Genomic DNA, 26079 nt, shown 5'->3' with positions numbered 1-26079 from the left:
CACCGCGCTGCGGCCCGCTCTGTCGCGCCGCGACCTTCTGCACAATCTGATTCTGACTCTAGATTTCAGGGACTGAACTTGCCTAACTCCGATTCTGATGTGAATTCTGAAAATGCATAAGTGTTAGGTTCACTTTTAGTGGCGCTTTCTCCTGCGCACATTTACTGACACTTTCAGGAACATTTTCTGATACACTAAAATCCGGGGTGTTACACCTCTCCCAGGATTCGAACTCTCGCCTATTATTTCAAGGACGTGGGTCCGGGATCAACATAGGAGTTGTACCACTCAAGCTTTTTTCGATACAATTTTGTTATGTATATGTAAAAACACATAGTTAAACCAAAATTATCGTTACATGTTACTTCTTGATGAACTTAAACGTACAATAATGTCATTTACTTTAACCGACTTTTTGAAATGTTAGTGTCATGTGATCAAAATTGGATGTCACTTTTTGAAATGTTATTGTCATGTAACTCTTCACACACCATCGTCACATTGGGTACCCGGTGTATTATGGATTAAATTGATAAGATTAAGGCATGCACTGTATCACCTCAACATAATCCTTGATAAAAAAAACCCTCTCCTAGGATTCAAACTCTCGTCTATTATTTCAATTATGTGGGTCCGGGATCAACATAGGAGTTGTACCACTCAAGCTCTATTCGATACAATTTTGTTATGTATATGTAAAAACACACAATTAAACAAAAATTATCGTTACATGTTACTTCTTGATGAACTTAAACGTACAGTAATGTCATTTTCTTTAACCGACTTTTTGAAATGTTAGTGTCATGTGATAAAAATTGGATGACACTTTTCGAAATTTTAGTGTCATGTAACTCTTCACACATCATCGCCACATTGGGTACCCGGTGTGTTTTGAATTAAATTGATAGGCTCAAGGCATGCGCCGTATCACCCCAACATAATCCTTGATAAAAACCCCTCTCCTAGGATTCGAACTCTTGCCTATAACCTATTATTTCAAGGACGTGGGTCCGGGATCAACATAGAAGTTGTACCACTCAAGCTCTTTTCGATACAATTTTATTATGTATATGTAAAAAAACATAGTTAAACAAAAATTATCGTTACATGTTACTTCTTGATGAACTTAAAAGTACAGTAATGTCATTTACTTTAACTTACTTTTTCAAATGTTTGTGTCATGTGATTAAAATTGGATGACACTTTAGTAGTTACAACTAACAAGAAGTCACTCACATAATAATTTAGTAATAACAAAAATAAAAATGTAATATGTATACATTATACAACATAATTAGATTATCGTTAGTAGGAATCTTTATCAAATTTCCTTAAAATAAATCAAAATGTTGTGTAAGCGTCTACTCAAATTGTACTGGCAAGCAGATCTATGCACATGAGAGATCTAATAGGTTTCCGTACATCAACTGTGACACCATTTTTGACGCGTGTCTCCGATAAACGCGTTTACATTTCTCACCGCCCCCTATTTATCTCACTTCATCCCCAACCCCCTACTCTACAAATATTCACTCTCACCCTTTTCTCTTCCTACTATCATTTCATTCCATTCACAAATCAAACTTCTACAACAATCGGACCCACAATTTAATCATCAATGGCATCATCATCCAATAATCTAGCAACAATTGAACCATGGATGTTTCGAACCACAAACACCGATTCATGGTACACGGACCCTTTCGCCCATGAAACCGAATCCGCTTTAACCAAAGCCTTACAACAATCGTTCTTTAGTCCTCAGTCGGAACAGTTCGCTCCGACTGTTGATTATCCTGATTTTCCGTCGAACCAGAACGAGTATTGCAGTATTAGTGCCAATACTGCTACTGGTTCGACTGTAACGGTTTCGGGTTCTGGTTCGGAATCCGAAACACCTGGATCGAAACAACCAGGAAAAAACAACATCGGTGTATTTGGTGGTAAAAATATGAAAAGAAAATCGCGCACGACGAAAAGGTCGGTGACGACTTTTATTCAAGCCGACCCGGCGAATTTTAGGCAAATGGTGCAACAAGTGACTGGAGTGAAATTTGAAGCAAATGGAAGTAGCGGACAGTTTTCGGTTTCGCAATTTGCGAAACCGGAACCTGTTCGACAACCTTATATTAATAAATTGCAAGGATTATTGCCAACTTTGGATACTTCGGCTTATTTACTTGATCATCAAAGTAACAATATACAACAACAAAGGATGCAATCGGTGTTTTCTCAATCTCGGGCGATGAATTTAGGTGCAAATGATGGTGGTGCCGGAACTGATTTTTACTCTTTTTCTAGCTTTCCTACCCTTGAATCATCAATTTAGTTAGTAAAGTTAATAACATGTTTTTGTTGATGTTTTTTGTCGGGTAGTCTAGGATGTTTTAGGGGAATCGTTTATTCAGAGATGTAATTGGTAAATCCAGAATTATCGTTCTATAAAGGTTGTACTTTTTTAAAGACGTACGCTTTGTGTGTTAGTTCTGTTACAGTATATCATTAAATATTTATGATTAAGGTATCAAATGCACCGATTTAGTGATTAATTAGATAATTAGATCATACTCGTATTATTCTATATTTATCATCGTTATTGAGTATTGACACATACTTATTTTTTCATATTTTTCTTGATTAGCTTCTAAACATTTAACTGATCTAATGAACAAATAACACTACACTTACTAAAATTATATAAAATTAAATTAACCAAATAATTAATTATGAGTGAAACACGTTAAAGAATATAAAAATTTGTTTAATTAGTTCAGATAACACCTCACTGTATATAAATTCTTTAGCAAACTTTTAGTAGGTCTTGCATGGAAAAATGTTACTCCGTATAACGATACAAGTTGCATTGAACTCCAAAAGCTAGTCAAATACTATCTGCAAATACTAAGTCAAATACCATCAGCAAAAATGTTTAAACGTTACAAGTTGCACTGAACTCCAAAAGCTAGTCAAATATATATTAATAGTTTTCAGTATTTTTGCCAAGAAAAAAAACTGCAAATTAAATACTTTTCTCTACTCCATAATAAGACTTATAATTTTTTTGATTATTAAATTATATTTTTTAGGCAGAGAATTTGTTTTATTAGATGACTTTTTGAGTTACGGTATTTTTGAGAAGTAGTTTGTGGAAAGATACTCGTAAGTAGTCCACTTTACAGTTATTATTACCAGACTTTGTTTAACTAAATAATCTTTAATGTTGTAGGTATATTTATTATGAGAATTTTAAAAGTAACCTTTAAATTTATGTTTAAAAACTTACTATATTTCAGTTTATGAAGTTAGCTGAATTAATCAATTATATAAATATCTATTTTCAATATTGACTTGTCATATATAATTTTTTTTTTAACGACGATATCGATATCGAATCCTCTCATTTGTAACCCACACACGCTTTAGGAGGAAACCCAATTCGCGACGATGTCAGCAGTACCATCGAAGGTTGAGAAAAAAAAATCCAGAGTCCTTCCCAAATCACATTAATATTGACTTGTCATATTAAATAAAATATCAATATTTATTTATATTTATTCATAATAAGTTTGAGCTAAAAGCTATGTAGCTCTAAAAGCTACGTTATATATTTGTTAAAGATAATGTTGCGTTATATTGAACTTATTATATTTTCCGATCATTTATTTTAATTTTAACTATTCATTTGGTATCGCAAATAAATATTATATATTATTTATATTAGTTACTTAGTTACATTATTTACTTACTAATTATTAATACTAATTAAATAATAATAATCAAATAATAATTTGTTAATATTAGTTTCAAAATTTTATGGGTTATAAATTACTTATAATGCATATAATATAATACTCCATGGTTTAGTTGTCCACTATTATTTATTCAAGTGTTTCTTAAGCAGCTTTAACTGTAAATATTTGTATTTATGTTGTAAATTAATTAATAAAAATTATATATTTATGAATTGAGCTTTAAAAGTATTTTTATTCATATATTTTACATCAAATATTATATAACAATAATAAAATTATTTGAGGTTAAAGTTTACAAAGAAAGATTTTCAAAATTAAATAAATAGTTGACAGTTATAATGAGACAGATTGAGTAATATATATATATATATATATATATATATATATATATATATATATATATATATATATATATATATATATATATATATATATATATATGTAGCGTTATAATCAATAAGGTAGTAGATTTTAAGAGGGAATAAGGGAAACAATTTTTTTTTAAATTTTCACAAACATTAAGAACATATTAAAATAAAAAAAATTAAAAAAGACATTTTTGTGATGGATGTTTATATTACTTTCTTCTTCTCAATCTTATTTTCACTAGATAAAACACATAATTTTAAGAAATATCATTTATTCAATTGTATTTTTTGTTAGCTTTATATATTAACATCTTATTTTTTTACCTATTTTTTTATTTAAACACATACATTAAAGACATAAAAGAACTTTAACTTTTTATTTTTATTTTTATTTATTTATAATATAAATAATTAATTTGAAATATCTAAAAAAATATTGAAAAATATATTATCTACAAAGATTGAGAGGTGGGAAGTTTGATTGGCTTACATGGTTGAACGTTCCTAGAATTTATCTTACGAGTTAGTCTAGTTTGTGTAATGGGTTTGTCGTTTGCGATCTTTGCAACCCAAATATTGTATGTATATTGTGTTCGTGTACTTTGATATGCCTGGGTTCCTGAATCATTAAACTCCCATTCATATCTTATATTTCTTGAGGATATATAAAAATTTCTTGCTTTTCAGAAGAAAAAAAAATATTTATCCGCGGATATAAATTACTCCGTTATGTATTGTACAATAAATTTTACGATACTTAGATAGCTCCCAATGGTTTCGCCTTAGTCCTCCAGAACTAGACGCTACCTCAGCGCCACACCAGCACTTCCTTCTCAGGACTAAACCCATGACTAAACACTCCCAACAGTTACACCTTTCTTCCATATTTTTTTATTACATTTTATTTTTTTTCTAAACAATATTTATTAAAATAAAACTAAAATTTTATTTAAAATTAAAAACATTACAATAATAAAAATTAAAAATTACATTAAAATTTGAAAAATAAAATTACATTAAAATTAAAAAAAACTACTCTTCGCCTTCTTCTTCAACGTCGTCTTCGTCTTCGTCATCGTTAACGTGTGAAGGTCCTGCCTCATCTTGATTGTTTGGATTTCTTGTTGGATCTTGTCGAATATGATAATGAGGTGGAAGATTATACACGTGTTCTACAAGCATATCTGGTAGTAGTCGATGAATGCCCACATCTCTTAATTCCGTGCCCATCCTGCGCCTCGACTCTTTCGTGGAATGTTCCTCGTGCACATCGAATCGGACGATAATTCCCCTCAAGACCACAAAATGCACGACCGTTGTACTCGGTTATCATATTATTTAATATGATACATGTTAACATAATCCTTCTAATTTTGCGGATGTAATACAGTCTTGCCGGTTGTTGAACAATGGTCCATCGACCTTGTAGTACTCCAAATGCTCGTTCAATATCTTGCCGATGCAAATATTCATATGCAGTTTGTTCACCCATATGCAAATAATTGTTTAAACAATCATATGCGGTTTGTTCACCATATGCAAATATTCATCAAAAAGATCGGCCGAAGTAGTATAAGCTAGTTGACGTATGACAGATGTTACTTTTTGAACAATATTAAAACCAAGTAATCCGGCGGCATCACTTTTTTGATGAAAGTAAGTAAAATATTCAGGAATCGGAGTTTGAGAAAAATTCAATATACCTTGCCATATACGAAGAAATAAAGGTTTGCTCATTCGATACCTTCTACGAAAATAATCATCCGAAAACGTGAGATTGTCGGAAAATAATCATTATATAAAGCTCTTGCGCGGCCTTCACGATCTCTATGTAAATATCGTCGTGGTGCTCTTGGTACGGGGACAACTTCTTCATCATCGCTTAACTCATCCAATGCCTCAAGTAATTCGAGTGCGCGAGTATCATTAGCATTTGTTGTATTTGTGATCGTTAATAAAACGCTTAGTTCGGGATCGTAATTTGGGTTATTTGGATTCATTTTTTTTATAAATAAAAACAAAATTGATAAAATGATATTGTAGGTTGGGGGAATGAAAAAGATGTGTGTGTTAAAAATGAGTTTGAATGTGTATATATAGAGTGAAAAAAGAAAGGTATCCGTTGCATATCGCCGTTGGTGATTATTTTTTTATTTTTATTTTTTCGAAACGCTCAAAAATACCCAAAATGTCCGTCCAGCAAAATGATTCAATCGCACGAAATGAAAAACGAATAGGTGGGTGAAGCCCTGGGCGGACCCCTGGGCAGTGGCGTGCCATCGGCGCCCACCTGACGACCGGCTGGGCGGTGGTGAGGGTGCTTTCGTTGGGAGTGCTCTTATTACTCGTTATTTTATTTATTATTTATTTTATACTGGTAAAACGAAAAAGAACAAAAGTAGTTGTTAATAGTCAAAGTCTCAATTATTTATTAATTTTGTTGACAGAATGGGGGTTGGCAATTTCATTAAAATCAAGATGATCTGGGGTGACCATCTGTCAGGTTGGGCCCATCTTTGATGATAATATAACGACCTCATGCTCACGTAATTCTTTTTTATCTGGGTATTTTTTGTATTTATATACTTCCCTTCTTATAAAAAGTTTATTATATTTATTATTAAATTTTTATTTATTTATTTATTTATATTTATTTTCCTGTAGCCTTGTGAAATAAATTTGGCTTATCCAACGTGGGCCGTGATTAATTAGTGAAAGAGAGTACAAAATATAATTTTTTTGAATTAAATTCGATTGCATACTATTTAAACATTTCACCTGCAATTCAAAAAGAATCCTAAAATAAGGATGGAATAAAAGCTCTAAAATGGCGTTTAGTTCGAGAATTTAAAATTTTGGGATATCAAATTCTAAAGGATTTGAGATCCTGAAATATTTAAAATTTTGAGATTTGAAATCCTATCGTCTGTTTGGTTGGAAGATTTGAAATCTCACGATACGCAATCTAATCAAAAGAAGTTTTGATCATTATTAATATTACGTTTATGTTTTACATCCCAAAAACTGAAACACGAAACTAAAACTGAAACACAAAATTTGTAACTATAAACTAAAATGCAAATTTAAATTACGAAATTCAAAACTGAAAACTAAAACATGAAATCCGATACTGAAAATTGAAATGCGAGTTTTAAAGATGAAACCCAAAACTAAGAGCTGAAACGTGAAACTCAAAACTGAAACGCGAAAATAAAAAACAAAATCTAAAATGCGAAATTGAAATTTGAAATTTAAAACGAAAATACAAAACAGAAAACTGAAACATAGAATTTAGAATTCCTGCACCAACACAAAGGATTTTAAAATCTTTCATCTATGTGATTTCATCAGATTTGAAATGCAAATCTATCCAATCAAATTCTCCAACCAAACATGGGATTTCATGAAATTTGAAATGCAAATCCCTCCAAATCATAAGAAATCCTAAGAACCAAATGCCCCCCCTAAAATTTTGCACGTAACTGTTACTTAAAAGGGCAAGTATTCAGACCCTTTATTGTAATGTACTCGATATAATCAAATTATCTGCGATAGTTTTCAACCGGGATGGAATGATCTATAAATTTGGAAATTCATAGGGAGTAATGATAACTGAGAAGTACAAAAATACTCAATTACTCCTTCCGTCTAAAATTTATTATCTTCAGAAAAAACGCGGAGTTTAAGAAAAAAACTGGCACGTGTTCCTTTTTATTAATTTTTCAGTATTACCTCTTACTTTTACCCATTTATTATCCTACATGAATAAAGTAAAGACACAAAATTTTTTTATCACATTATTCTTTTCTATTTATGAAAGTGAACAATTAATTTGTGATATTTTAAAATAGAATACTTGATAATAGATTTCCGATGGAGGTAGTACAAATATTTAGGTAAGCTAATGTTAGTAATTTATCATTTAAACAACTACTCTATGATCAATTTAAAGTTTTTAGACCTTTTGTTATAAGATTTCCATTTTTGAGCTTTAAATAGTGTTGCACATTTTAAATTACGTTGTATATTATTGAGTGATATTGAGGAAATAGTTTTTTTTTTTTTTTTTTTTTTTATATATAATATGGTAGATGGTAGATGGAGATAGAGGGAGAAATGTATTGAGTTTTATATAAACAGATAATGTTTGTTACTGTATTTGACTTGTTCAACAATAATTGACATATGAGAATATTATTAGGTGTGGTGCTCAGATGTTCAATGCCGACCGTGTCTCCCAAGTCCCAACTACCATCTCTCACGCTCCTAAAACTTAACTCATCAAAGCTTCGCGCCATTTATATTTTATACGTATTGGTTATTATTACTATATACTGAAAAATTATTATTATTATTACTATATACTAAAAAAGAAATCCAATGGATATCCTATAATTAATAACTTTATTACTATGTTAGAAAATATTATAGAGTAACACCCTTTTTGAAATTTAATGAATATCTATTATCTTAATTCAAATTCGGTAGATATAAATATTAATATGGATAAATAAATCAAATTAAACATATAAGGATATAAATGAACAAAAATAAAATTGATATACATATGATATCATTCGATCCATTACGTGACACCACTAGTTTGAACTTTTTACTTTTTACAAAGTATACTTCAAATTATATAAAACACCACTAGATTTAACAATAGAACCGCATATATTCTAAGATGTATGGTTGTTTTAGAGGTAAACAAACACTAAAGTAACATTTAAATATAAGTAAATCGAAAAAATTGGCACATCATTGAATTTTGATGATAGATTCGCCATTAATTATTTATCACGTTCATGATAATATCAGTAGCAAAATTATTAGATAAAATTATTTAAATACGCAAACCAAATTTTAATAATATGGAGGTGATATTTTCAAATAATTTTTGATGAATTCACACACTTTTGTTGATACTTTCCAATAATGCCCATTCAATAATTTGTAGCAAAAAATTTGTGTAACATTGATATTGCTCAATATATATATATATATATATATATATATATATATATATATATATATATATATATATATATATATATATTTATCTTCGCAATATCTCCCTACATTCGTGGCATTTCGATACGGTTTGTGATGATTAGTGAGCGGTTTGTGGTATTTGGTCGTTCCGAGGCAAAAGTAGTCTAAAAGATCATATTTGGGCAAAGAAGTCAAGACTTGAGCCTAAAAATTGAACCAAGTGAAGTTTTGGAGTGAAAAATGTAGTTAGTGCTATGGTGCGGCGCACCTGGGGGAGAAAGTGGCGCACCAGTACTCTAAAAAGTGAAAAATCAACATCAGATGTTGAATCAGTGTAATGGTTCGCAGCACCACCTTTTTGGTGCGGAGCACCATAATGAAGGTGCGGCGCTTGGTGTGGCGCACCAAGTTAAAATCAGTGAAATGGTGCGGAGCACCGACGCTGAATCTACATTTTTGTGTTTTGACCCAATATAAAAGGAAGGGGATAAGAGGACCCAAAGGGGCAGCAACTTAGGGCCATTTTAGAACCCTAATTGGGCTCCAATCACGAATCCATCAAGATGAAGCTCAAATTCCATGATTCTAACTCCAATTCCATGAAGATTAGTGATAGATTCACATCATCCATTCTCCATTTTAGTGTTTCTTCTCCATTTTGGTAGTAGCTTTTCTCCATTTTAGTTGTAATGATGAATGATTGTTATTTCTTTGATTTAGTTCTTGTTTATGCAATGATTATAGCTTAGATTACTTGTGTTCACTTGATTTGTAAACTTGATGCTTGAATTTTGCCTCAATCTATGAATTGGGTGTTTGAATGAGTTAATGATTATTGTGCTTGATTGATGATCCATTGCTATGCATTTGTTTTAGACTTTACTTTGATTACATAGATTCTGTATCTTTTCTAAGTGATTTGATTAGTGAAACAATTTGTGCTTCAACACCTTGTGTGATCTAGACAACCAAATTGTGGATTTCAAGTGATTGTGTTCTTGGTTGGGTTGGTTTTCAATTGGTCTTTAGTCATGTCACACCCCCAAAATGGACCAGGGGTAATTGTGACCAATCATATCATAACACAGTTGTATAAACGAGAACGACTCTATATGAGACTTTTTAAATAAAACATTTGTTAATAAAATAGCGGAAGCAGTAATAAATGTTTACATTATTATTAAAATGTAAAATAAATGTTTATGAACTAAAATATAATATGCGATGTGGACTCCATGCAAGCATCAAATCTATCATCACAAAGTTGCAAACAGCTAGCTCAATCATCACCTGAGACAAAACATGCTTAAAGTGTCAACCAAAAAAGTTGAGTGAAATTCACAGGTTTATAAATAATATTCAAAGTTTTAGACCACAAGATTTAGTTTAAAGTTGATCAATATAGATATATCAATCTAAAAGTGTTGCTGCAGTTTGTAATATCGCTACTAAACAAGTTTACCCCATGACACCTTGTACTGTCAGTGTCGTGGAATCATTATTATGTAACCAAAGACCAACAGTCAAATGGTTAGAGACGTTACTCTCAATAGGCCTACTCACAATAATTAAGTTTGCATTTAAACGTAGCAATTAACGATATTACGGTAGGGATTTAGCATGAATCAAAGCATGACAGCATAGTTAACAATTTAGTACTTGTGTCTAAGCGTAAAACAGTTATAAAGCAAGCATGTGTCTCACCCCAAAACTTGTAAAACAGTTATGAAACAGTAAAAAGTGGGGCTATGAAGTTCACCTTAGTAGCACAAAAGAGTATTCCACGAAAGAATTGAACGGAAGGACGTGACCGAGATCTCAACCTAGAGATAGAACGTATGATCAGACATTGCCTAACAGACAATAGTATATAGTACTATATTGATAGTAATGGTTCACATTTCCATTTTCGGAAGGTTACTATTTATGGAAAGTTTCTACTTATAGTAATTTTCCAATTTTAGAAAGTTCGGGTTAATCTTTAGCAAGATGTTGTATAACTTTACTCAAACTTCGTTGCTATCAAATAAGTCAGGAATGACCAGATGTAACCGGGGACCCAGGACTCTTGACTAGAATCTAAGTCATGGAATTCGAGATCCACAAGTTTACCCATAAATGGCAACCTAGACATCATTCACTTACGACCGTGAGTAGCGATGAAGCTCACATGAATTGTACATTATCTTTGATTAACCTTCACTTTAGGTTTATATGTTATTATATATGTTATATTATATTTATTAATGTATTAACAATTTGATTATCTTATATTATATACTATAAGTTATTATTATTAAATTAGTATAGTTATAAAATAAGTGTTTATTAATAATGTATTGTTATTAACTTACATTATAAGCATTATACTTTATTATATAGTATACTTAGTTATTAACCGTAAGTTATAATAATAATATTAATTTAGTATAATTAGTTATTAACCGTAAGTTATAATAATAATATTAATTTAGTATATGTAATATACTTATGTTAATCGAAAATCATACTAATATATGTTAATTCAAATATTAATTCATTAAATATTATATTTATAATTTTTATAAACTTAGTTAATTATATAATTCAGTAGGATATTTTATAAAAATAATTTTATCAAGTTTTTGTATTTATATCCCACTATTCTTTATATATATACTCGGTTTATATTAATCAAATTTAATTAGGTAATAAATATTAAATTGACCTAAATAAATAATTTTATATTTTTTACAGGTTCTATATTATGTAAAAATGTTATAAAAATTATTAAATCAAATTTTATATCAAAATATTATTTATTTAATGATTTCTAATTATTTAACCATTGTAATCGGCCTATAATTAAATAAATAGGAAAAATAAATTAAAATTAATTTTTATATTTTTTTTAAAGTATCTAGTGATGCTACTAATCATATAAAAATTTTATAAAAATATTTAATACACGTTTGTATTTATTTTGTATTTTCTTTATTATTTCTCTCTGTTTAGAATAATGCAAAAGTAAATTCTTTTTAAATACTAATCTTCCCATTTATTTAATTTTTATAATTTTTGCTTGTTTATAAAAGTATTATAATCTCAAAAAAAATTAATAATTATTTTTATTACTGTTTAATATTTTATTACGATTTATATTGTTTTTATGTTTAAATACTATATAATTCGTATTTAATTATAAATAATATTCCATAAATTATCAAAATTATTTTTATACATCATAATACTTATAATACTAATTATAACATGTAAAAATAATTTATATAATTTAAATTTGAATTTTTAAAGGATATACAAAAAAATAAAAGCAATTCGATAAAAATATAGAAAATACCTCAAGTACTTTCCCAAGTTTGTGAGAGAGTTTTTCCAAAGATTTGATACAAGTTTTTATGAAATGGAAGTGGGTATTTATAGGAAAAAAATGGTTGGTGAAAAGAAAAAATATAAATAAAATAAAGGTGCCAATTTTGACAAAAAATAAAAACATGTTAAAAATATTTTTAATAAGTTTTTGTTTTTGAAAATATTTAGTCAAAATTCATGGGCTCATTATTTAATTTAAAAAAAGTCTCTTTTTTATAAGCTAAATATATATATATATATATATATATATATAATGATTAAAATAACTTATCATTTAATTAATAATTATGTTTCATATAGTTTTAAATATAATACGCATTAATATTAATATTAACTAAAGTTATTTTATGTAATTAGTGTAAACTTTAGTTAACAAAAAGTGTCGACTAAAAATAAATATTTGATCAATGTCAAATTTAATTATATATTACGTATGGATAACAACCCTATAGTCAAATTAGTCAATTCAGGTATGGAAATATGAGGGTTGTTATAGTATCTACCCGTGAAAAGAAATTTCGTCCCGAAATTTAGTTGTTGCCATTAATCGGTGTTGTTCGTACATAGACGAGGATATTTACGTTTTATTTGGTTTTCACGTTCCCAGGTATGCTCGGGGCCTTGCGTGAATTCCAACGGATAGAATATTGTTCTGTTTCAAGAATTAAAATTATACAAACCATAATTTCTACAAGTTCTTCTACGAAGTGCATTTTATTATTAATGCGGAGATCATTCAAAATGATGATGTTATACAAGTCATTTCAGTAAATTGGATATATAAAATGTGTTATGAATAATATCGAGCTCATTTAAATCTTGAACGTTTATGCCACCACGCTAGGGTAGACAAAATAGAGAGGAGTTCATGAAAATCATAGTCGTGAAATTTGATAGAGATTGTCATTCTTTACAACAAGAATGATGAATATGAGTTGAAAATATTGTTTTATCAACATTGGGTAATATGGATAAAACGATTCGATTATAGGAAGAGTATAAATGATGTTATCTTAAAAGTTTGAAATAAGGAAATATCAGTTTGCCTTAACTTTTGACATAATTAAAGGTGATTTCCGGAATTCAAGGGATTTAAAGGAAATCTTTATAATCTGTATAAGATTTGATTCTCCGGTAATTAAGGAAATTAAAATTGCCTTGATTGTTGTGTCTAGAATTTTGCTATAAATTAGCTTCTTCTGTTTCATTATCTTCACCACTTCTATACTTTCTTTCTCAATTCATACTTCCAAAGATTGTGAAAATGCTCCATCCAGTTCTTATCCTGGATATTTTTCTGACTATCGTTTCTGTCATTCTTCTTTTTCATTTACCCCCAGAGGAATCTGTTTACTCCTACAATTACCTTGGGGTTATAGTGTTTTTAATTCTCCCGTGTCTTTATGTTGCTATACGCATTGATATACACGGTTTGTAATTTCCGTGTTGTTATCGGGCTTTATATTTTCCCTTATATGTCTGAGCTTTATGCTTTTGTTTCTTCTTCTCGACTTCAAGTCAAGCGAATAATGGTCCAGAACTCCTAGGTATGAAGTTTCGAATGATCATAATTTATAAAGTAGAAAGGAAAGGTAATAGCATGATTTGATTTGTCAAATTACCAGAATATTCGGAAAAGACCGAATCATCAAGAAAAATATTTTCTTGATATGTTTAGAGGTTAAATAGAATGTAAGAGTCGTGTAACATGGCGAATGGTGATTTATACAGTCTATGAATCATCATCTTCCATTAAAAATTTAGCATGACTTACTGTAATATAATCACATTGGCCTGACGTCATTATATTATACTAACTCATGCTTCAATTCCCAACACTTCTTCAAATCATTCATAATTTAAACTTGAATTTTACAGAATATAGAAACTAATAAAGTTTCCTTTATGATGTGATAAAGATATCGCAAAGAGATAATTAATTGCGGACAAGAATCGTTATGATGATATCATCAGAAATATAGAGGATATTTATGATGATATTTTGGAATTTCTAAGTTCGAAAGTTGATGAAGAAAAATTTTCTACAAGCTTTTAACATGACTTCGAAGCAAGATATTCTCTAAAGAATTCATCGGATCCAGAATTACCTGGATTCTTTGAATATTGGGTTTGGTCCCTGTATTTGTCCTTGGTCTCCTCCATGGTTAGCTCAATTCGTTTTTCAGTTCCAAATTTTCTTTTGAGCTTTTCCAACGTACCATTCTTTATTATAAAACTTTTGGCCATTGAGACCATCTACAATTTTGCTGTTTCCTCTGCATTTAATGTAGCCATATTTGAATCATTGGTTATCAATCCGAGATGGTTTCAAGAAATTTAGTTTTTAGATGATTAAACGCTGATTGTAATCGTCAACGGATCTAATGGTTGATGAATAGGCGTTGTTGATTTCAAAAGAAATGAACGATAATTTCGGTGGTTTGATGTGATAATTCATCATAGAATACGAATGAATATAATTCATGAATGTAGTGATTTTTTTAGAAGGATAACACCTGCTAAAGCTTTACTTGGATTCTGATATGTCAAAATTAGAATAGATAATTGAATTTGTATGAAGATGGTTGTTCTTTTTAGTGAACGGATACATATATCTTGTGGATGTATAGTTACTGATTATTGAATCAGAATTTGTAGAATGTACGGTGTAACATATTAATGTGAAATCTAAATATTTCTCAGGTATTACCTACCCGTTAAAATATTTTCACAATTAACAGTTTGTACAAAAAAATTACAATCTTTATAAAGATATACGTTCATATATGTATTCTTCAGATAGGTTTAATGAGTAATATAATATTAAACTCATTTAATTTGCTGTTGAAACGAGAGTAAATAATCTCCAAAATCTTAGAGATTTCATAATTGTCGCGAAATATTTCGCTAATGAAGTTATGATTCAATAGTTCATCATTCATTGTTATAGATATACCTTGGTGTATGATGTTGGTGCTCGTGTAATCCTTGTGAAATTCACAAGACACGAATAATGTTTTTCTAAAAAGTTTCGAGTATATCAAAAATGGAAGTACACAATCAATCTTGTATTTGAGTAATACACTTGGTTTATTATGAAACGAAGTTTATTGTGTTGAAGCAGTGATTAACGATTGTTAAGTCGTTAACAAAGGATATACATCATAGCATATTGTGATATGAATTAACCAAGTAGTACATACTAGTTAAGATTCACACGTAATAGCTTAGTACGAAAAGATTTATTATTGTTCCAATCCATATATATAAAGTATACATATATAGTTCTTCAGGAAGAATGAGTCAATACATCTTAACTCATTATTACTAAAATTCCTTGGTATCTATGGGGCGTATGATGTTGATGTTCGAGGTACTGAGTGTGATGTTGAGGCGTGGGATGCGGATGTTGTTGTTGGTGAAACTGATGCTGTTGGTGGTGATGCTGATGGTACTGGTTATGCTGCTGGTGCTGCTGCTGGTGTTCTTAGGTTTCGCACCATATTCTCCAGAGCCACCACTCGAGCGCGAAGCTCGTTGACTTCTTCTATTATTCCGGGATGATTGGCGTTTCAGACAAGTGGATGAATAAATCTAGAATTTTAGATATTATATATTCGTGACTGGATATCCTGGAAATGAGGGTGAAAATAGTGTTCCGAACGGGTTCGCCGGTAAGTGCTTCAGGTTCTTCACCAAGAGGTGAATTCGGTTGGTGGAAGGGATTACCTTCTTCTTGTCTCCATTGATTAAGTTTACTACGAACCCATCCCCAATTCATCCAAAATAGATGATGGCTGATTGGTTCGTTTGTTCCGATTACGCTGCCAATGGAGCTCGAGGAATCGGTTGAGAAATCCATATTATGTGATTTGAATTAGGGTTTGATATGAGATTAGTGTTGAATACTGGATGATATATTCATCTCCTTGAATATGTATATGTAGCAAAAAGATTTCCATAATTTATGGAGGAAATTTAGGAAAAGTGTTAGACAAAGATTATTGGGATAGATACGATAAGATATAATAAGATATGATGTATCTATACTCTAATAATGGTAGTATGACGTGTGTGACGATCGCTCCAAATCCATATGGACAATACGTCATTCATTGATTTCATTGCGAGGTATTTGACCTCTATATGATACATTTTGTAAACATTGCATTCTTTTAAAAAGGCACACCATAAATGAATATTTAAATCAAAGGTTTTCGACATCTGATAATTTCTACATATATACAATCACTGTAAATAATAGTTTGCAATAGTACTTCCGTTGACAATGCAGTCAAAATAAGATACATGGTGATGATTTGGTGAATGCAACGTTTCCTTGAAAAATATGCCATGTATGACTCCATGCACATAGCTTGTCTAACATATAAGCAAACAGCGGAAGACTTCTAGGGAACCTAAGAAAAAACATGCTAACAAGTGTCAACACAAAGGTTGGTGAGTTCATAGTTTTAGTGTTTCGCATAATCTGTATATAAAAGTGGATCACAAGATTTCAGTTGTTTCATCCAGAAACGTTTATCAATAGATTACATAAAAGTGGATCACAAGATTTTAGTTGTTTCATCCAGAAATGTTTATCAAAATATTCTACGAAATTGAGCACCCTGGTAACTAAACTTTAACGTATATATAATTTGTACCCTTTGTATAATCATCTTAATAATACACGCAAACCAACGTGTACGCTTCTCAAATAGCATACGTCCGTTAAAAGGCTAGCGCTCTAGCTCGGACGGGGATGTCAAGCCCTATGGATCCATATACAATTATTCGCGCCCACCAGTCCATATCCTATGTACTGGCAGCTACTAGTTACCAAAGCTAAGGGATTTTCGGTTTAACTCAGTGTAGAATTTAGTATGTACTTGTATCCATTGTGTTTAAAATAAAGTGCATGTATTCTCAGCCTAAAAATATAGATTGCAAAAGCAATTAAAAAGGGAGCAAATGAAACTCACGCATATATATATTGTAAATAAGTTAATAAAGGATTTGCATGTATTCTCAGCCCAAAAATGTAGAGAGTAAAAGGGATCATATGAAACTCACCTTAGCAGCACATAAAGTTGTTCATCGTAATGTGACCGAAACTCGGAATATCAAATAATCGTAGATCTCAACGTATCAATATTGAGATTCAATATTGTAGGAAAGTACGTAGACGTAACGGAGATGATAAACACTAGGTTTGACTCGCGAATATACCCCCGAATATTTCCCATAACCGCCTTGGCAATAACCCATAATTTCCTTAACTCTATCCCGCTTGAAAACCATTTTAAAAGTGACACGCTCATGACTTCGTCGTAGTATTTTATGTATAATACTAATTAGTAATACTAATAATAATAAGATTAATAATAATAATAATCTTAATAATAATAATAATAATAATAATAATAATAATAATAATAATAATAATAATAATAATAATAATAAATATTTACGGAGTAAAATGAATATATAAGTGTGTAAAACTGAGCTGAAATCGATCGAATTTATAGAGAGTGCCTGACCCAGACTGCCATGCGATCGCATGGCCTTCATGACCATTTCCCATGCGATCGCATGGGAAGATTCTCCAGCTCACAACTTGTTTGTAATCTAGTTCGTCGACATAATAAAATATAAATATAATATATATAATTTAAATAATTAATTATATAATATATTATATTTACGTGTATAATTAACTTGTAATTTTGGTACCGATGATTCGTACGTTGTCACTGGACTTATGTCCCGGTTTCGGTTTTTCGAATGTCCCTTCGTACGCTGAGAAAACTTGTAATTTACATTTTGGGACACGTACCTTTGTCAAAATATAATCTTAAATTATCCCTAAATTATATTACTCAAAGTGTATCTTAAACTTTCGAGTGTTTTGGTCATTTACTTCTATAAATTATTGTCTCGTAGTATATACATATACATATATACATTTTCATTTTTAAAATAGTGTTTACTATAGCAAAGTTATTTGACCTCTATATGGACAATACGTCATTAATCGATTTCATTGCGAGGTATTTGACCTCTATATGATACGTTTTGTAAACATTGCATTCTTTTGAAAAGGCACACCATAAATGAATATTTAAATCAAAGGTTTTCGACATCTGATGATTTCTACATATAGACAATCATCGTAATATAATAGTTTACAATGATACTTCCGTTGACAATGCAGTCAAAATAAGATACATGGTGATGATTTGGTGAATGTAACGTTTCCTTGAAAAGTATGCCATGTAAGACTCCATGCACATAGCTTGTCTAACATATAAGCAAACAGCGGAAGACTTCTAGGGAACCTGAGAATAAACATGCTAACAAGTGTCAACACAAAGGTTGGTGAGTTCATAGTTTTATTGTTTCATATAATCTGTATATAAAAGTGGATCACAAGATTTCAGTTGTTTCATCCAGAAACGTTTATCAATAGATTATATAAAAGTGGATCACAAGATTTCAGTTGTTTCATCCAGAAACATTTATCAATAGATTCTACATAACAGAGCACCCTGGTAACTAAGCTTTAACGTTATAATGATAAATACCCCATTCATTTTAATACACGCAAACCAACGTGTCCTAAACTCAAATAACACACGTCCGTTAAAAGGCTAGCGCTCTAGCTCAGACGGGGATGTCAAGCCCTATGGATCCATATACTGTTATTCGCGCCCACCAGTCCATATCCTATGTACTGGCAGTTACTAGTTACCAAAGCTAAGGAATTTTCGGTTCAAACTCAGTGTAGAATTAAGTATGTACTTGTATCCATTGCGTTTAAAATAAATTGCATGTATTCTCAGCCCAAAAATATATATTGCAAAAGCAATTAAAAAGGGAGCAATGAAACTCACGCATATAAATATTGTAAAACAGTTAATAAAGCATTTGCATGTATTCTCAGCCCAAAAACGTAAAGAGTAAAAGGGGGCAAATGAAACTCACCTTAGCAGCACATAAAGTCGTTCACCGAAATGTGACCGAAACTTGGAATACCAAATAACCGTAGATCTCAACCTAGAGAACATATGTTGGTCAATAATTGTCTATCAAGCTAGGTCAGGTCATAGTGTATCACAATCCTAATGCTCGAGATCGACATACAAAAGTTATCCAATGTCGTTTCAAAAAGTCAATTTTGACAGTTGTTTAACAAAACGAGACGTACCTTATATAAGGATTCATTTACTAGGTTGGTAATATTTAAAAGTTCACTTTATCAATCTCGTAAACAAGTTGTTTAAATCTTAATTGCAGATTCAAAAGCAATTTCAATTAACGTCAATCATAATTCAGTTGATCATATCTTTTAATCCGTTCATCGAAACTATTCGGTGTCTAAATGAAAAGTTATTGATTTTTCGCCAGCTTTCCGAAAACATGTATATCATATACCTTTTACCAGTAATATATGTATTTAATTCATGATTCATTATAAACTGTTTAACGATGAAATTTAGCATACAAACATGTATAAATGTATATACTCGAGCACTAGACATGGATACACAATTAATGTATAAAAGATAAAATATAAATGCTTACGTATCAATATTGTGATTCAATATTGCAGAAAAGTACGTAGACACAACATAGATGATAACAGTAGGTTTGACTTGTAAATAATACCCATGAACATTACCCATAACCTCCATAGCTATAACCCATAATTTCCTTAACTTTATCCCGCTCAAAAACCCATTTTTGAAAGTGACACGCTCATAACCTCGTCGTAGTATTTTATGTATATTACTAATTAATAATTAATAATACTAATAATTAATAAGAATAAGAATAATAATAATAATAATAATAATAATAATAATAATAATAATAATAATAATAATAATTTAAATATGGAGGAAGTAACATAAATAAATATGTGTGTGATTGAAATGAAATCGTTTGAATTTATAGAACCTTTTCCGAAAAAGTACCTCATGCGATCGCATGGGATTTGTGCTTCAAGGCCATGCGATCGCATGGCACCCTGGGACAGGTCACAAATTTTTAACTTCTTGTTTGTCGACATAATATTTTATAATATATATAATATATATAATTTAAATAATTATTTATATATTATATTAAATTCATGTGCATAGTTGACTTGTAATTTTCGTTCCGATGACTCGTACATTGTCACTCGACTTATGTCCCGGTTCCGGTTTCTCGAACGCATTTTTGTACGCTTAGAAAACTCGCAATTTACGTTTTGTGACTCGTACCTTTGTCAAAATATAGTCTTAAATTATCAATAAACTATATCATTCAAAGTGTATCTTAAACTTTCGAGTGTTTTGGTCATTTACTTCTATAAATCGTTGTCTAGCTATTTGTTAATATATATATATAATAACAAATTGTTTTATGACCAAGTTAATGTATATTTTCAATATTTATAAACACGTTTTAAATATACGTCGCAAGTTATTCATATAATTAATATTCCAACTTATCATATATATTCAAATAAATATTTAAACCAATAAGTTTAATGTACAGTATCAAACAATTAATACATTGTTACGTTTTCAAGTTATAGTATATATATATGTATCTATATACATATAATTGTTCGCGAATCGTCAAGAATAACCGAAAGGTATTTGAATATATAAAAGTAGTTCAAAAATTTTGAGATTCAGTTTTACAGACTTTACTTATCGTGTCGAAAACATTAAATCATTTAAAGATAAAGTTTAAATTTGGTCAGAAATTTCTGGGTCATCACAGTACCTACCCGTTAAAGAAATTTCGTCCCGAAATTTAAGTGAGGTCGTCATGGCTAACAATAAAAATGTTTTCATGACGAATATGAGTTGATAAATAGAATTTTATCACCGTTGAATAATACGGATAAAACAATCCGATTACTCGAAGCGTATGAGAGAAGTTATCGTAATAGAGTGAAATGGAGAATAGAGATTCGTCTTATCTCTTGATGTAGTAATGATTGATTTCCGGAATTTAAGGAATAGAAAATCTTCATAATCTAAATAAAATTTGATTCTTCGGAATTTGCGGAAATTAGGATTTTCTTTGATTAAATGCGTAATCTGCCTCGATTGCTATGTCTGATATTTCGCTATAAATTGACCTCTTCCGTTTCATTTATTTTCACCACTCCTATAATCTTCTTTCTTATTTCATACATCCTAATAGATTGTGAAAATGCTTAATCCAGTTCTGATTCTTGATATTTTCCTGGCTATCGTATCCTTCATTCTTCTTTTTCATCTGCCACCAGAGGAAGTTATTTTCTTCTACTATTACCTTGGGGTTATAGTGTTTTTCATTCTCCCGTGTCTTTATATTGCTATACGCATTGATATACACGGTTTGTAATTTCGGGGTTGTTATCGGGCTTTATATTCTCCATTATATTTCGGAGCTTCATGCTTTCATTTTCTCTTCCCGACCTTAAGTCAAGCGGATAATGGTCCAGAATTCGTAGGTATGAAGTTTCAGATGAACATAACTAATGTTCTAAGAAAGAAATGGTAATAGTACAATCTGACTTGTCAAATTACCAGAATACCTCGAAAAAGACCGAATCATCAAGAAATATATTTTCTTGATATATTTAGAGATTATATAGAATGAAAGAGTTATGTAACATGGTTCATGATGAGGGTGGGATTTGTGAACCTTTATCACGTTCCATTAGAAACTCAGCATGACTTACTGTAATATAATCACGTTGATCAAATGTCATTATATTATATTAACTCATGCTTCAGTTCCCAACACTACTTCAAAGACATCCATTTTTTGAAATTTTCAGAATTTAGAAACTGAAACAGTTTCTTTTATGATATAACACAGATAGCGCGAAGAGATGAATGATTTCAGATAAGAATAGTTATGAAAATATCTTCAGAAATATGGAGGATATTTATAACGGAAGATACGATGATATCTTATAATATTTAAGATAAGATGATGATAAAGAAAATTATACGTAAAGGTTTTAGAGTAAGGAGCAAGGTATTCGCTAATGATTTCAGCAGACACTGAATCATTTGGATTCTTTGAAGGTAGATTTAGTCTTTGTGATTTGTCCACAGCCTCCTTCATGGTCTGCTCAATCCGTTTTTCAGTTCCAAACCTTCTCTTTTTCTCAGCTTTACCACCATACTATTCTTTATCATCAAACTTTTGACTGTTAAGGTCGTTTACAGTTTTTGCTACTTCATCAGCATTGTTCCAATTTCAGAGAACTATTTCATAGTTTGGGATGTTTTTCAGAAGCTTCACATTCGAAGTATGTAAGTCTAGAAGATAGATGTTATCTATATATAACTGTTGTCGTAGAAAATGCTGCGAGATTCAAAATACTGATTGCTAATTCCCGGTAGTTGGTATGGCAATTACCGTTACAAGATGTGGATGAGTACATGATAGGGTTTCAATGAGTATAATGACTTTTTGGAAGGTCAAAGATCAATGAAGTTGTTGGTAAATTTACTGCTAATGTGGTGGAACATAAAAGGTTCTCAAGTAACAAAAATGTATATGTCAAGGTTATAATATGACTAATCTGAAAAGTCGAAATTGACTGGTTGAAAGTGGGGGTAAAACTGGATACTTTGAAAAAGAAATTGCAAGGTTATTTTCGGTAAAAACAACGCTAAAGGATCTTGCACAGTTTTGAAGTCAAAGTATAGATTTGAAAGATGTAGAGATCTAAGAATGATGTCACCGGTTCAGAGTTATGACTTGGATTCTGATCCGTCAATATCAGAATATGTATTTGAATTTGTATGGAAACGATTGTATATCGCTGTGAGTATAGTTAATAATTTTTGAATCAAAGTTGAAGAATGTACAATATAACATATTAATTGTGAACTTATATATTTCCCGGGAATTACCTACCCGTTAAAGATTTCACAAGTAATATTTTATACAAAAGAATTTTCATTACAGTCTTTATGAAAATATATGTATGTATATTTCTTCAGATGTAATACGGATTTAATGAGTTAATATCATATTAAGCTCATTTGATTTTCGACTTGACTTAAAAATGATTAATCTCTAAAACATTAAAGATTACATAGTCTTTGCGGAGTATTTCACTAATAAAATCAACACTTCATTATTTATTCTTATTGATATTCCTCAGTGAAGGATGTTGGTGCTCGTGAAATTTTTGTGAACCTTACAAGGCACAGATGATGTTTTCTGAAAAGTTTCGAGTACATCAAAAATGAAAATGTAAAATCAATTATGTAATTGAATAATACACTTGGTTTATTATGAAATGGAATTCATTAGGTTGAAACAGAGTTTGTAGTTAACAATGGTTAAGTTGTTAAGGAAGGATGTACATCATTGCATATTAGTAATATGAATTAACCCAGTAGTACCTACCAGTTAAGATTCACACGTAATAGCTTAGTACGAAAAGATTTATTTTGATTAAATATACATAAAATTTCTTCAGGGGAAATGAGTTAATACTTCATCGGTTATTGTTGCTGGTATTTCTTGGTAACTACGGTGCGTATGATGTTGATGCTCGTGGAAAAGATTGTGAAGTTGAGGTTTGCGATGCGGATGTTGTTGGTGGTGGTAATGGTACTGTTGGTGTTGTTTTCGATGATACTGTTGCTGCCGGTGATGCTGCTGGTGCTTGTAACCTTTGCACCATATTCTCCAAAGCCACTACCCGAGAGTGAAGCTTGTTGACTTCTTCTACTACACCGGGATGATTGGCGGTTCGGACGAGCGGATGAATAAGATCCAGAATTTGAGATAGTATATTATCGTAACGAGATACTCTGGAAATGAGAGAGAAAATGGTGTCTCGAACAGGTTCGCCGGTAAGTGCTTCAGGTTCTTCGCCAAGAGGGCAATGTGGTGGATGGAAGGGATCGCCTTCTTCTTGTCTCCAATAATTAAGTAGGCTACGAACCCATCCCCAATTCATCCAGAATAGGTGATGGCTGATTGGTTGATCCATTCTGGTTACACTGTCTTCGGAATTCATGTGAATATCCATATCGGAATAGCTGTCGGAGTTTAAGGAATTTGAACTAGATACGGGATTCATCTTGTATAATTAGACAGATGATTTTTGATATGAAATAGATTATAGAATTTAGATTGGTACTCTTCAATACATAATTTACATATGTATATATAATACCAAAATTCCATAAATCACGGAGGAATTTTCGGAAGATGTCAGGAAAAGTTTACAGTAACAGATACGCTAAGATATGAATTTTGTCTATACACTATCTATGCAATCAATGCAATAAGATGCGTTTAGACTTAAGATGATAAACATGTAATTTCTGACAAGAAATGATAAGCAAAAGTTTTAACATGTAGACACGGTCGAAGTCCAGACTTACTAATGCATCCTAACCACTATCAGTTAGACACACTCATGCAAGACCTGGTTCGCTAGGACCAACGCTCTGATACCAACTGTGACGATCGCTCCAAATCCATATGGACAATACGTCATTCATCGATTTCATTGCGAGGTATTTGACCTCTATATGATACGTTTTGTAAACATTGCATTCTTTTGAAAAGGCACACCATAAATGAATATTTAAATCAAAGGTTTTCGACATCTGATGATTTCTACATATAGACAATCATCGTAATATAATAGTTTACAATGATACTTCCGTTGACAATGCAGTCAAAATAAGATACATGGTGATGATTTGGTGAATGCAACATTTTCTTGAAAAGTATGTCATGTAAGACTCCATGCACATAGCTTGTCTAACATATAAGCAAACAGCGGAAGACTTCTAGGAAACCTGAGAATAAACATGCTAACAAGTGTCAACACAAAGGTTGGTGAGTTCATAGTTTTATTGTTTCATATAATCTGTATATAAAAGTGGATCACAAGATTTCAGTTGTTTCATCCAGAAACGTTTATCAATAGATTATATAAAAGTGGATCACAAGATTTCAGTTGTTTCATCCAGAAACATTTATCAATAGATTCTACATAACAGAGCACCCTGGTAACTAAGCTTTAACGTTATAATGATAAATACCCCATTCGTTTTAATACACGCAAACCAACTTGTCCTAAACTTAAATAACACACGTCCGTTAAAAGGCTAGCGCTCTAGCTCAGACGGGGATGTCAAGCCCTATGGATCCATATACTGTTATTCGCGCCCACCAGTCCATATCCTATGTACTGGCAGTTACTAGTTACCAAAGCTAAGGGATTTTCGGTTCAAACTCAGTGTAGAATTAAGTATGTACTTGTATCCATTGCGTTTAAAATAAATTGCATGTATTCTCAGCCCAAAAATATATATTGCAAAAGCAATTAAAAAGGGAGCAATGAAACTCACGCATATAAATATTGTAAAACAGTTAATAAAGCATTTGCATGTATTCTCAGCCCAAAAACGTAAAGAGTAAAAGGGGGCAAATGAAACTCACCTTAGCAGCACATAAAGTCGTTCACCGAAATGTGACCGAAACTTGGAATACCAAATAACCGTAGATCTCAACCTAGAGAACATATGTTGGTCAATAATTGTCTATCAAGCTAGGTCAGG

The 26079-nt window shown here is 30.9% G+C and overlaps 1 protein-coding gene across 1 annotated transcript; it reads left to right on the top strand.

The window, feature by feature from the left end:
- Positions 1-1522: 1522 nt before the first annotated feature.
- Positions 1523-2483, top strand: LOC139853260 (calmodulin-binding protein 25-like). Its single transcript, XM_071842630.1, has one exon. It carries the CDS (start codon positions 1619-1621, stop codon positions 2327-2329), a length of 711 nt encoding a protein of 236 aa, XP_071698731.1. The 5' UTR covers positions 1523-1618; the 3' UTR covers positions 2330-2483.
- Positions 2484-26079: the final 23596 nt, after the last annotated feature.

Source organism: Rutidosis leptorrhynchoides, chromosome 6 (assembly GCF_046630445.1).
Source record: "Rutidosis leptorrhynchoides isolate AG116_Rl617_1_P2 chromosome 6, CSIRO_AGI_Rlap_v1, whole genome shotgun sequence".
NCBI lineage: Eukaryota > Viridiplantae > Streptophyta > Magnoliopsida > Asterales > Asteraceae > Rutidosis > Rutidosis leptorrhynchoides.
The sequence above is the reverse complement of the archived record's forward strand: the minus strand, read 5'-3'. Positions and strand labels throughout refer to the sequence as shown.

Bases quoted from the DNA above. Each gene is read 5' to 3' on its own strand.
- LOC139853260 (XM_071842630.1), top strand. From the start codon at position 1,619: ATGGCATCATCATCCAATAATCTAGCAACAATTGAACCATGGATGTTT.